Genomic DNA, 13,588 nt, shown 5'->3' on the forward strand with positions numbered 1-13,588 from the left:
ATGAAAATTAAAGTCACACTGTGGCTTGGTGTTGGCACGGCTATCATCAGGAAAATCTGCAACAGCAAACGGTGGTGGAATTGTAGGATGGAGGAGACAATTAGGCTGGTGGTGGGAAAACGAGAAATGTGGTTCTGCAAAATTTCATTACACGATGACTCAAAGAGCCTCTGCATTTTACCCCAAAGTATCAAAGTTGGGTTACTATAGCAATACTTGCTTTTCAATGTTTATGAAGACATTCAGAATAGCATGGATATACACACAATGGAGTTTCATTGAGCTATAATGAATGAAATTGTTGCTTCCCAGGAAGTTGAGAAGAACTATAGATCACATGAAGTGAAGCAAGGCACTTTAACAAGCTAAGTGTCAACATTTTTCTCTCCTAGGTAGACTATGGAGTGGAAAGCAGGACAGGGAAATGTGAAATCAGCGAGACAGAAGAAAACACGGAAAGAGAAGGACATTTTCTCTTCTTTTCAGTTTAAAATTCCCTAGCAGAACCCACGAGTGAGGGAAGTCAAAGCAGGAAGGCAGGGCAGAACTTCCTCCTGTTGAGACAAAACTACTTTCATGGTAGAAAAGAAAAGAGATGGACAGGTTAAAAATAAATGATGACTCAAGGTTCTAGCTGGATAGTCTCCTAAACCTTGTTTCCATTCGTCTAACGGCAAGGCCTCCAAAAAAGAATCATGAGCACTAACTCTGATTAGCTGTACAATAAACACTAAAATATCTACTGCCACCACCATAAGTCGGTGGTGAACCAGACACCAGCATCAAATGTTTGTCACTGGCTATGATAAATGACACAGAGTGCACCGCCATTTAAAAACACACAATAAATGTCCACACTTTAATAAGGGCAAGGTTGAGAAATGTTTAGCTCATTTAACAATCTGTTTGAGAAGGCGCACAATGCAGTCACCTTAAATTTGTGCTTTTCAAAAGCAATTTCTCAAGAATCTCAAGAAAGACAGATGCATCTATTTTTAATTTTAAATTACCTATCACCTGAAACCCCATGCCAACTCTTCATTATAAACCCTCAATAGAGCATCTCCTGACCTCTACTTTCATTTTGGATATCCATAATTTTATTTTTATATAAATGTGAGAGTCCACAAGAGAACACATAATACATTTGTCCACGTCTGGCTTATTACATTTAATATGACATCTCAATTGCATTCAGTTTTTTCAAATAGCATAACTTTATTCTTCAACGCAACTCATTGTGAAGCGTTATGTGTATGCATGTTTTATCCATTTACCTGTTCATGGATGCCTAGCCAGATTTCGTGGCTTAGCTATTATGAACAGAGCTTCTATAAAGAGAGGCTCTGTCATAATTTGCTTCACATTCCTTTGGGTGTTTGCTTACTGCACAGGATTGGTAAGGCTGTCTTGTGGTAGTTCTATTTCCTTTGCTCTAGTTCTTCTGAGGAACTTCCACTGTTTCCACTGGCGCAGCCAGTCCCATTCCCACGAGCGGTGCATAAAGATTCCCCATGCCCCAGATGCTCAGCAGTGCCTGTTGTCACTTGTTTTCCTGACAAACGTCATCTTGACTGGGGCGAGATAGAATCTCAGTGTTGCTTTGATTTATGCTTTTTTGATGGTTAAGAAGTTGATTTTTTTCAGGTTTATTGGCTATTTGTACTTGGTCTTTTGAGAATAATCCATTTCTTTGATCTATTAATTGACTGGATTATTTAATTTCTTGCATTTACCCTTTTAAAAATTCTTTATGCATTCTAGATAGTAATTAATTTGAAAGCAAACAAGTACTCAAGCAAATGGAATTACCCATTGCTGATGAGATGCTTAATCAAGAGATGTCTAAATTCTGTCATTCTTTTCAGGTGCCTATTTGAAGGTTATTCACAAGCAGCTAAGATGGGTGGGTTCCTTTTCACTCCTTACACTGATCAAGTCTGCCCTCATTTCAAGCTGAAGCTTTCTGATATGTAAATACAATCAGAATGGGTATGACGGCATGCTTCCCACTCTTTACAGAGATAATGACCAAGAAATGCTCCAAGGTATAGGGAAAAAGAAATTATGTCTAATTGGAGAATAAAAACAGGATTGATAATATTCCAGAATTAATGTTTGCAGCAAGAGGGTTGGAGAGAACTGTCACCTTGTGTTGTGATATTTTGTCAAGTATGATCCAATCGCTGATGATAAATGAAAAATGGCACAGACGATACATAATTATTTACCCAAATTCTGTTAGAGCCGTAACATGTACAGAGTCGCTCCCTATCTGAAGGTGTCTTTCCACAGTGCGAGTTACAAGTGGCCATCCAATATGATCTAGGCTCTGTGAGAATTTGGACCATCAGCAGTAGGCCAGTAGCAGCTGAACACCAGGTCACAATGACCACACCATTCAATTCACAGCCCTTCATCAGATAATCGCTGTGTCAACTCTATCATCACAAGAAGGGGACACAAGACAAGAAGTCATTTTGAGAGCTATGGTGTACAAGGGTCCTATACCATTATTATAAAGTGTTTTCAGTTCCTTAGAGTCACTAATTTATAAACTAAATTTTATCACAAACAATTATGTGTAGGAGAAAACAATGACTATATTATCTATTGCACTTGTGGAATGCATATATCCTGCCACTAAGTGCAGAGATGTTATAGCTGGACAACAAGCAATGCAAATATGGATAGCATGTATGACTAAACACCTGAATATAAGCCCAAGGGAGAACCAAGCATTTCAGAATGGTAAGGCTCTTGCTCCACTGTCTGGTACTGAGTTCATATTCTCTACTATGCTCTCCCAAGACAGACTAACAGTTCATCTCACAGGCATGAGCAGTGAGTGGTAAGCATTTGTGCTTGGCAGAACAAGTCTGTATCTTTCTGGGCATTTGATATTTAAAACCAGATCTCAGTTAATTCCCATGGAAATATTCTAAGGAGCATGGCCTGATGCCTGCTTAAAAGTTTTACAGTGAACAGACTGTGTGTGTGTGTGTGTGTGTGAGAGAGAGAGAGAGAGAGAGAGAGAGAGAGAGAGAGAGAGAGAGAGAGACATGAAACAGCTCAATGAGGGAATGAACCCTTTAAGGAAAGATGTCTAAATTCCATGGAGACATGTTGAAAGAATGACATACATGGCTATCGTGTTCATGAATTGAATGACTTGTAACCGTAAAGCATCAATTGCCCAGGAGACTGCACAGCTGCAAAAATGGGATTTGTTACGGAGACCGCTGGAGTTTATGAAGCAACAGGAAGTCTCCTGAAGAGCAGCTGTGGAGACAATCAGCTGTTTACATGGGGGGGGGGTAAAATCGAATCCATCTTGATATGTTGAAATTATAAACAATCAACAGATCGCAACATAGAAAGACATACCTTCTCAACTAATGGGAGTACTCTCATAGGTCACTGTTTCAATCCCTCAAATTACTTAAAGAGTCAAAAACCAAGCTTCTAAAGCCATAAACCAAAAGAAAGATTACTGACTGGGTAATCACATGGATTAAAATAGTGTGTTGGGGGCTGGAGATGCTTAGGAAACAGGAGCCTAGAACCAAAAGGAAATAAACAAGCTAATAAAAGCAAACAAGAACATAGACGTCCATCAAAAGGTGACACAGGAAGGGGATAAATGCCAAAGACTTCGGAGAACACGACTGCCATGTATCTGAGTAACAGAAAGTTAGTCACGGACTATATTGAAAATGAAAATAACTAAGTTACAATGAAGACATCAACAGAACAAAATATGCAAAACGTATGAGCAGCATTTAAGGGAGCTGTAGACATCAGTACCTAATAAATGTGCACAGTCTTCTCATAGAGCAGGAATTAGAATATAATGAAAGCGTCCACCACGTTTAAAAGAACAAATAATAATCTGGAAGACATTTGTTGAGAGTGCATGGACAGAATTGAGAAATATCTTAGCCTTACACACTGGTTTTTGCTCTTATGCCCATACCCATGGGAACCAATGCTTGCCCTTATCATGAATGTCATTCAGCAATGTGCCGGCCATATGTGTACAGAGCCAAAATCTGCAAATTCTCAGAATATTCTGTATACATAACAAATCCCATGAGACATATTCACATGATACTGTAGAAGGTATCAGCTAAGAGAGTGCACCCACTAACAGCATCCACAACAACCTAACTGATCCTAAAAAGCAAAACTAAGTTATATGTGTGTATAACTTATATGTGTGTTTTATATATACATACAAACACACACACATATATAATATATATAACCAGCTTGCAAAATATGTATAACACATATCTGAAATTCAAAAAACAAAAAGACTAAATATGTTATATATTAAATATATATAAAACTATATAAATATAGTTTCTGTGAGAGAAACTATAAAAAAAATTAATGAAATGAATAAAGGAAAATACAGAAATGTGTTATTCTAATTTCCTGTGGGAGAAACTAGAGAGTCAAATGGAGTCCTTGGTAGTTACTAGGCAGCAGAACTGAGACATTTTCCTAAAAATCATGAACTTACAAATATTCTGTATTCATAATTGTAGATAATAGAGTCAAACTATATGTGCTACTATCTTGTAATATTTGCATCTGGAAATTATATTTATATAGCAAATCTTAAATACATTTTTTCTAGATTACAACTAAAACCCTACAATAAATGATAACATTTTTTAAAATAGTATATAATTCCATCTACTATATGAGAATAAATTTCTTTGGAAAGATCCCTGGATATAATTAGCATCTCAGAGATGTACTTGCTTTGTACTTTTCTGACTTACAATGAAAGAATTCTCCCTGGAATGAGGCCAGATAAATCTTCTGTGAAAATCTGGAAATCCGATCCCCTGATGTCACCAACACCAACAACAGTTCCTCTATGTCTTATTTAAGACTTCCTTAGTATTCAGTTTTCATTATTTCTTTAAAACTATTCAAATATGGGCCTGGAGAGATAGTTCAGTGCTTAGGAACATTGGATGCTCTTCCAGAGGTCATGAGTTCAATTTCCAGCAACCACATGGTGGCTCACAGCCATCTACAATGGAATCTGATACCCTCTTCTAGCATGTAGTCATACATGCAGACAGAGCACTTAGGCCTAAAAGAATGCATAAATAAATACAATTAGTTAAAAAACACACCTATTCTTTGTGTATAAGAGGGTGACTGATGTTAGAAACAGGTAATACTGACATTCAACTCTAGAATTCACAGGTTCCAACTACACTGTCTTCACTACCACCCTACAAAAATTCCTTAAATGGAAGCCAAGCATTTGCTAGACATTCACAACTTAACTGGCAATGTGTGAGTCCTGAAAGATACAATTTAATTATTTACCTTAAATGAGGCATGTTCAAATGACAATGAGTTCTCAACAGGTGGACACCATCATTCACACATTGGGGGAAGAAGGTTAATTGCTGAATTTTGAGAAAAGTCAGCAGTCAATTCCTTGGACAGATCTTTTCAATAAAATCTTGCTGAGAGCTACATTCTCAAATAAGTACATAAGAATAAGTAACAATATGTGGCGGTTTTTAAACCTCTTCAGTACTTGAGGTAATAAACAAACAGATGTTTGGGAAGACTGGGGCTTATGAATCCCGCTCTACTGTCAACAAATTAGGCAACATCTTTGCTGCCTGCTGCTAACACAGCAATCTCTTACATTTAAAATCCTGATAGCTTCTCCTGGTTGAAAGAGAATTAGAATATATTCACACAGGATAAAGTAAAACAAACCAAAGTGTCTTTGTTTGGAATGGTAAAGCTTCCAGAAGTTAAGCAGAAAGTACCAGTAGGTCTTGTGCATCAAATGTCTAAGAAAATATTTTAAATAAACAATCACTTTCCATTCCTTTCCTGTATCATTTGACTAAGTGAAGTTTCCAGAAACTCTCCACCTAACTTAGAAGCTTCTGGATACACTGGCTACTTTTGCTTACCTTCTATGGCCTATCTCTAGAAAGAGGGCACTATCAGATCCCCAAAGCTAATTTACCACCTTATTTAGACCAATGTGTGACCAACAGCTTCAGTGAGCTTTTATCCATGGTGGCCAGAGAGGGTGCAGGGTGTTATTTCAATTCTCTTATATCTGTTAAGACTTGCTCGTGCTCTGTGTCCAAAGACGCAGAAAATTTTGAATACAGTACTTTGTGCTAGGTACTAACTACAGTGGACAGGATAGAAAGTAGACAAACTCATGCACCCTAAATATCTCACTACTGAATGAAAGGTAGGTCAAGACAGCAATCAAGAAGGACATTGAAAACGTTTTAGGACCAAATTAAACACAATATGACAAGATCTATGGGACATAGCAAAGGCAGTTCCCAGAAAAAAAAGGTCATAGCTCTAAGTGCTTAATTAAAACTAAAAAACAAAAACACAACTGGAGAGATCTTATGTAAATAACATAATGATACGTTTGAAAACTTAAAAAAATGAGAAGAAATAATGCCTAAAAAGAGTCAAAGGGAAGGAATAATAAAACTCAATGCTGACATCAGTGAAATAGCAACAAAAACAGCATGGATAGGATCAATGGAACAAATCTGATTTTGTAAGTTGTCCTGTGTGAGTTTCCTTTCATTGTATGGTCATTTTCTGAGAGTCTGGTCTGGACTGTGAACATAAACCCTGTATTCTTGTCCAGAGTGAAAAGAAATTTGGTTTGGATAACCTGTGTTGCTTAATAATTAATCAACGGGCTGCAATAAGAAAGGTTTTCTGTACGTCTGCTGCGAAAGAAAACCATACATGATTTACTGGTGATAAACTATGAGTCTCCTTTTGTACCTCCATTCTTCCTTTTATCTTTGTGAAGATATAGAAATGTATTATCACAATTCTATAGCTAGAAAACTGAAATTCACAGACATGGAAAACATATCTCCGGGCAAAACTACTCAATACCTAGAAACACAACGGTCCCCTGTTTGGTTTTGTTAGTACTGGGTGCTAGCGATTCATGTAGGATAGGCAAATACTTCTACCACTGACCCACATCCCCAGCCCAACAACGCTGAAACTGAAATATAATTTATGTAACTAAAAACTCATCACATCTCTTGGAAATAAACATTACAAAGATAGAAACATGCGCACAAAAGGTCTCCTGGCTAATTAAACGCTCACAGATTTCAGTTCTCTCCCAATCAAAATGTTACATTTCAAAATCCATTATAGTTCCCATCCACCATCTGTTTTAGGATAAAATATCTGTGAATAAAATTTTGTGAATTGATTATTTTTAGATTTAAAATGCGTACTAGTTGTTTGAAATGACATTTTGGAAAGAAGCTTGGCTCCAAAAATGGTAGAAAGGTTTAGACATATATTCATGAGAAACTACAAGGAACTATAAGCATTAACTTTTCAAACTTTTTAATAACCTACACATAGCTCCTGAAAAAGATGTCATTTTAAAGCAATGTACTTAATATGCTTGCTCGCTTTATAGACATAAATCTTAGTAAAATTATCAGATGACATGGGCAGTCTGTGAAAGAAGCAGGACTTCACAGGAGAATAACAAATGGTCTCTCCCTATACATTTAATCATAATTACATCAGTAACATTTATCTCACTCATAGAAGTATAAATCTTGGAAATACATTCAGATGAATAATCTCAAGAGCATCATCATTTTGGCAGATGGATAGAAAGAAGCAGAAAGTCAATTAAGGAGTGTTTGTACTCCCAAGTTAAAAATGGACAGAAGAGATAGACAAGTGTCTCCAGATCATGACTCAAGACACCAGAAGATATCGTGCCATAGGATTTTAACACAGGCATTAAAGTACACAAAAATATAATACCAAGCGGACAATAGAGAAGTACACTATGTTTCAGAATCTTACACATGGTCCCAAGAAGGAGAGTTTGCTTATAATCAAGTGACTATTAAAAAGTGGTCTTAGGAGATATAAATCTTAAACTAACTAATTGAAGACTTTCAGCCATGAATAAACAAATATTCTTTCATAAGTCATTGCTACTGGAAGAGTAATTTTTAACAGCATTATACATTAGTATAACTGTGATTATACATTAGTAAACAACTTGAATTCTATCAAAATCTTAGTAACCTGCAGCTCTGTATCATTTGGAGTGGGAGGATAAAGCTTGGGATTTGGCATCTTCCCATTCCCAACCAGTGGACTGCACCAAAGCCTTCCTTTGTGTAAAATTTGCACACTTTGTATTCAGGACAAGCACTGATTTTGTTAAGAAGAGTTTCAAAGTACAAAGCAGGCTACCCTGGACACCCTTTGAACATCGTACTTCCTAATTCAGGTCACTGACTCTTTCTTTCCCACATCTGACTGAGTGTCCCAATTCCCTGGCTAGGTTTAAAAGCAAACACAACTCCTTCCTAATGGCAACTCAAAGGACAGAAGGCGCAGGGAGCGCAGAGCCCCTACCTGATGCTGCTCATGCTTCCAGTCTCCGAGCCAAGCTTGCATCGCTCCAGCTGGCTGGCCACGATCTGGCGTTCAGCCTCCAGCTCTCTGGTCAGCCTTTCAAACTGTAATTCCTGAAAGAAACCCACCGGAAAGATGAATGGTAGCACCTATATGAAACACCAAGTTTAGAACCAAGATGACAGGAAGACAGATGGGGAAAATAAGATTTTTTTCAAGGCATCAACTTTGAGACACAGAGGGTGTTGCTATATAATAAGGCAAGGGCTTGAAAACTAGATGTGTAAGACACTGGCCCCAAAACATTAATATAACTTATTTATTATCTGTTTCATCATGTTTTAAATGGGCTAAAATACTAATTTCATGAGTAGGAAGTGTGAATTGAGTGAGATACCTAGCTAAGGCACTTTTCTTACCTATTTCATTTACAATTTTTATAATTTATAAATTATAAGAAGTCACATGTTTAAGAAAAGTTTTAACAGTTATTATTTTACAATTTCATGTTTAACTATTTCAAAAATTAAATTATCTGCACAATTATATTTCAGGAATGAGAAGGAAAAATATTATTACAACCTGAAAGTAGGACAGAGGTAGATTTTTAGAGAATTAAAACCTCTCAAAGTTTAGTGCGTTTGCCTTTTCAACACAGTCAACTATCTTATTAGTCAACTTGAGATATTTTTTTATGGGTAAAGATTTCATATCACAGGCTGTGATTGTCTCTTTAGCTTTTTATTTATTTTTTACGTCAGATTTTATATTTCAACTACAGTTTCCATTCCACTCCTCCTCTTGCCACTCCCTCATCCCCCAAGTCTACCCTCGCATCACTCCTCCCAAAGGGTAAGGTCTCCCATGGGAAGTCAAAGTCTGGAACACAAGCTTGAGGCAAGACCAAGCCCCTTGCCCCCTGCATCGAGGCTGAGCAAGGGATCCCACCATAAGGAATGGGCTCCAAAAAGCTAGCTTGTTTAATTTTACTTAAAAAAAAAACACCTAAATCTATTGTTCATAAAAGTGGAGTTTTTTAAGTGCTGATATTATTGGAGATTCAAGTAGAAGACACTTTGCAAAGGAGGGATCCCTCTTCCTACCACAGTGTATAACTTGGGAAGCATGTCAGTCAAGTTCAGTATTCCCTTCTAAATACTCCGAGTGGTACCAACTACTTCTGGTAAAAACTGAACATGAAGACCCCTGTTGGTTGAATCAATGTCTTATAGCCTGGCCTCCTCTCTAAAGATTTGGAAGTTGACCCTCAAAGGAATATCCAGTTGCTCATTTCTAGTATTTAAATAATAGCAGGTCTTAATTGTGTTCATGCTACAGGAAACCAAATCATATTTTTGTATTGAACATACACTTAAAGGTCATACAGGGTTGTTGCCATCCAGATGGAAGTCTATGATTTGTGTTTAAATTGCTATATTTCTTCTTCTCCATAGAAGACCATTATGATGACACGGTAGAACAATATGTTCAAAGTCAAGGTACACACACTAAGGACACACAGCTTGCTTATAGCTGCTCTCATAGTATGCTTTCTTTATGTCATTCCAACAGTCAGGAAAATGGAAGAGAGTTAATGGTCAGGAGAGGTGGGAGACAATGTGGTTAGGAGTGAGGGAGAAAGTCAATTGTCAAAAGTGATGGGAGGCACTCAACAGGCAGGACCATGGGAAACAGTATCTTGGCCAAGAGTGATGGAAACAGTCACTGGTCAAGAGTGACCACAGATTTCAATAGCCAAGAGTGATGGGAGACACTCGAATGTTGGCAGTGAAGGGAAACCACATCAAGTCAGGAGTGAGAGGAGACCATTTATTGTCAGGAGATACTGGCAAATTTTCATTTGAAAACTGCATTATGAACAAATAATATCCAGCATATGGCATCCCTTTAAAAAGACACATCCACCTTTCTGAAGAAGATCTTTGAATATTTCCTATATTGTAAGGTTTATTTTTTTAAGATTTAGTTATTTATTATGTATACAGTGTTCTGTCAGAAGAGGGTACCAGCTCTCATTACAGATGGTTGTGAGCCACCATGTGGTTGCTGGGAACTAAACTCAGGACCTCTGGAAAAGTAGCCAGAGCTTTTAACAGCTGAGTCATCTCTCTAGGCCTATTGTAGGTTTTTAAAGAAGAATACTTTGAAATTTACAAGACTTGAATATGCATTTTCTAATATTTTTTATTAAAATTTCTTTTTTGAGAATTTCATATATAAGTACTATATTTACACTTTCCCTCCCTCTTTCTCCCTTTCAACTCTTTTCATGACCCCTCTTTCTCAAATTATTGATCTCTTCCTTAATTAATACTGTTAAATGCATATGTTTGTAAATAATCTGCAGAGTCCATTCAAAGTTGCTCATTTTCATGTGTTTAGGGCTGACCTGTACCACCCTTGGCATATACCCAAAGCATTTAACATCATACTACACAGATACTTGCTCAGCCATGTTCATTGATATTCACAGCAATTAGGAAAATGGTGTGGGAGAATTGTCTGTATTCTCTCAATCATGTTTTAAATAAATGCTGATTGGCCAGGCAGGAAGTATAGGCGGGAAAACCAGACAGAAAGTAGAAATGATGCAATGAGAATAGGAGAATTTTGGGAAAAAGGAAGTTAATACCTCCCACTCCTGCCCAGACCACCAAAGCAGCAGGATGTGATCTGCTGCAGTGAAAAAGGTACTGAGCCACATGGCTAACATAGATCAGAATAATGGGTTAATATAAGCTACAAGAGCTAATAAGTAGCCTGACCTAATGGGCCAATCAGCTTTATAACTTATGGAGATCTCTGTGTCATTTTCTTTGGGGCTAAACAGTTGTGGGTACCGGGTGGGACAAAAACCCCAACAACAAACAAGCCGGCTCTAATGTTACAGGAAAAGGAAACAACCTAAAAGTCCTATAGCTGACAAATGGGTCAAGAAGATACTGTACATATGTATGATGGAATGCTATTCAGATGTAAAGAAAAATGATCTCATTTAAAGGTATTTTTGTAATGTTTCTCACTTATACTGTCTCTGCCCAAAATTTTATAAAAGTCCACATTTGTTTTAACTTTATAGCATTATAGATATGATATTTTTTTTCTCTCTGCCATGTTCCTTGATATAATTTTTACTTAAAATTGACTAAACTGACCAGATTAGTGAATTGTTAGCTTTCATTATATAGAAGAAAAATTAATCCTTATGATTAATTTTTATTAATGTTTATGATTTCTGTATGCTCTCGTTCTTTGAGAATATAATATGTTACTTAGAACTGACCCTCAACTCACAAAATATTTATTAAATTTTCTTCATGCTTCATTTTGTATGTTTTCTATTAGTGTAGCCAAGCTAAGTAATCTTTTCTTCTGCATTGCTTAATATTTCATTAATTCTTCCTAAAGTATTTTATCTCAAAGTCTGGTAAATTAAAATCCCAATAGCTTTGCTTGGGTAATTCAACTGGGCTTCATGGCAGCATGGAAGAACATACTTTTGTCACTATTATGATGTATGTATTTATCAGCTGCAGCATCTTGTGTTAGATCCAGGTGATCACTTCTCTCTTCAGCGTGGATCTCAGTCCAGGCTCCTCTGCACAAATAGTGACCTTTAGACATGAAATGACTTCCAGTTTCCTTTTTTGTGGTCTGAACATCTTCATATTCCTACAAATATTGCCAGTTATCTTCTGACTTACTTGGGAAAATAGTACTTTAACCTAGTGTCAGTCATCCTCCAAGACCCTTCTGGAACTCCAGCCAGTACTTCATGAACAGAGGGCATTCCTGTCCCTACTAGAGGAAGCTATCATGCATTGCCAGCTCTGACTGAACTCCAGAAACTGTGTCCTCTTGTGTCTTTATATGATGCTTTTTCTGCTCTTTGATAACTTTTGTACTCAGATTTCTTCTCTACTCTTTGCTAAATGAAAAGACTCTGCCCCCAAGGAAAGACCTTTTAATCTATGAGCCCCCAGAAATTCAGTGGTGTTGTATGTGGCTTCCTGTTCATTTCCCGCTGCCCAGACTCTCAAAATAACCACACAGAAACTATACAAATTAAATCACTGCTTGGACAATTAGCTTTAGCTTCTTATTGGCTAACTCTTCATCTTACTTTAACCCATCTCCATTATTTTATATTTTACCAGGAGGCTCATGGCCTACCAGCAAGGTTTCCACGTATCTGTCTCTGGCTGTGGCTTCATGGCCTCTCTCTGACTCCACCTCCTTTCTTTCCAGCATTCAGTTTAGTTTTCCCTGCCTAGTTCTACTCTACCCAATCACAGGCCCAAGACAGTTTCTTTATTAACCAATGGTGTTCACAGCATACAGAAAGGAATCCCACATTACAGTGGCATTTGTTTCCCTGTTTGTCCATCACTGTTTCTGTCTTCCTAGATCCTAGACATTATGATCAGAGGCAGCATTCCCTTTTCCCAAGAAATTGGTTTAAGGCTTATGAGGAAGGCTATTTCAGCCACAATATACCACTCACTGGATGTGGAAGCTCTCTGCTATACTCACTCTATCCTTACATAGCCTTATACAGAGATCATGAAGAACTGTATACTGAGTCATGAAGAACTGTAACTGATGGGACAAGTAATTGGCCATTTAGTGGAGGGTTCCTTTTTCCACTGGTGTATGTCATACATTTGACCAAAATGCGTCTGCATTTAGAGCAGCCACTACCTTTCCAGAATGGAGGTGACCCCTGAGGCCATGGGGGATGTTGCAAGGGTGGTGGGGTTGGAAAGATGACATGCTGAATTAGCATGGTGTTTCAAGGGGGCACAGATCTCTCAAGCCTGAATAAGCTCCCAAAAAGTAATCAGGAAGAGAGATGGCACTAGGCTGATCTGGAGAGTATGTATGCACTAGATTAGTTCAACACAGATGAGGGTTCCTGAAATAAGACTGAGGAAATGCAAAGACTTGGAGAGCAAATTGAACAATATAAGTCAGGCGCACCGGTGGGGGGAGGGTCTAGAATAACTGTCTACTAAGACCTTCATCTACACATTTCCAGTGGAGAAGAAATAATGCAAATTAGGCTACAAAATACACAATATGGAAACTGTCCAGAGACACCAGGATCTGATGAGAATCT

General features: G+C 37.5%; 1 protein-coding gene across 1 annotated transcript in view; it reads right to left on the reverse strand.

Moving 5' to 3' along the window:
* Ctnnd2 (catenin delta 2) overlaps window positions 1-13,588 on the reverse strand; it is a 709,004-nt gene that overhangs the window by 427,488 nt on the left and 267,928 nt on the right. The window contains exon 3 of the mRNA XM_050144862.1: window positions 8,449-8,561. Coding sequence (XP_050000819.1) covers window positions 8,449-8,561 — 113 coding nt within the window. The remainder of the gene's footprint in view (window positions 1-8,448; window positions 8,562-13,588) is intronic.

The sequence above is a fragment of the Alexandromys fortis genome, unplaced genomic scaffold (genome assembly GCF_014885135.2).
Source record: "Alexandromys fortis isolate MF-2015 unplaced genomic scaffold, M_Fortis_MF-2015_v1.1 scaffold_52, whole genome shotgun sequence".
In the NCBI taxonomy this organism is placed as follows: domain Eukaryota; kingdom Metazoa; phylum Chordata; class Mammalia; order Rodentia; family Cricetidae; genus Alexandromys; species Alexandromys fortis.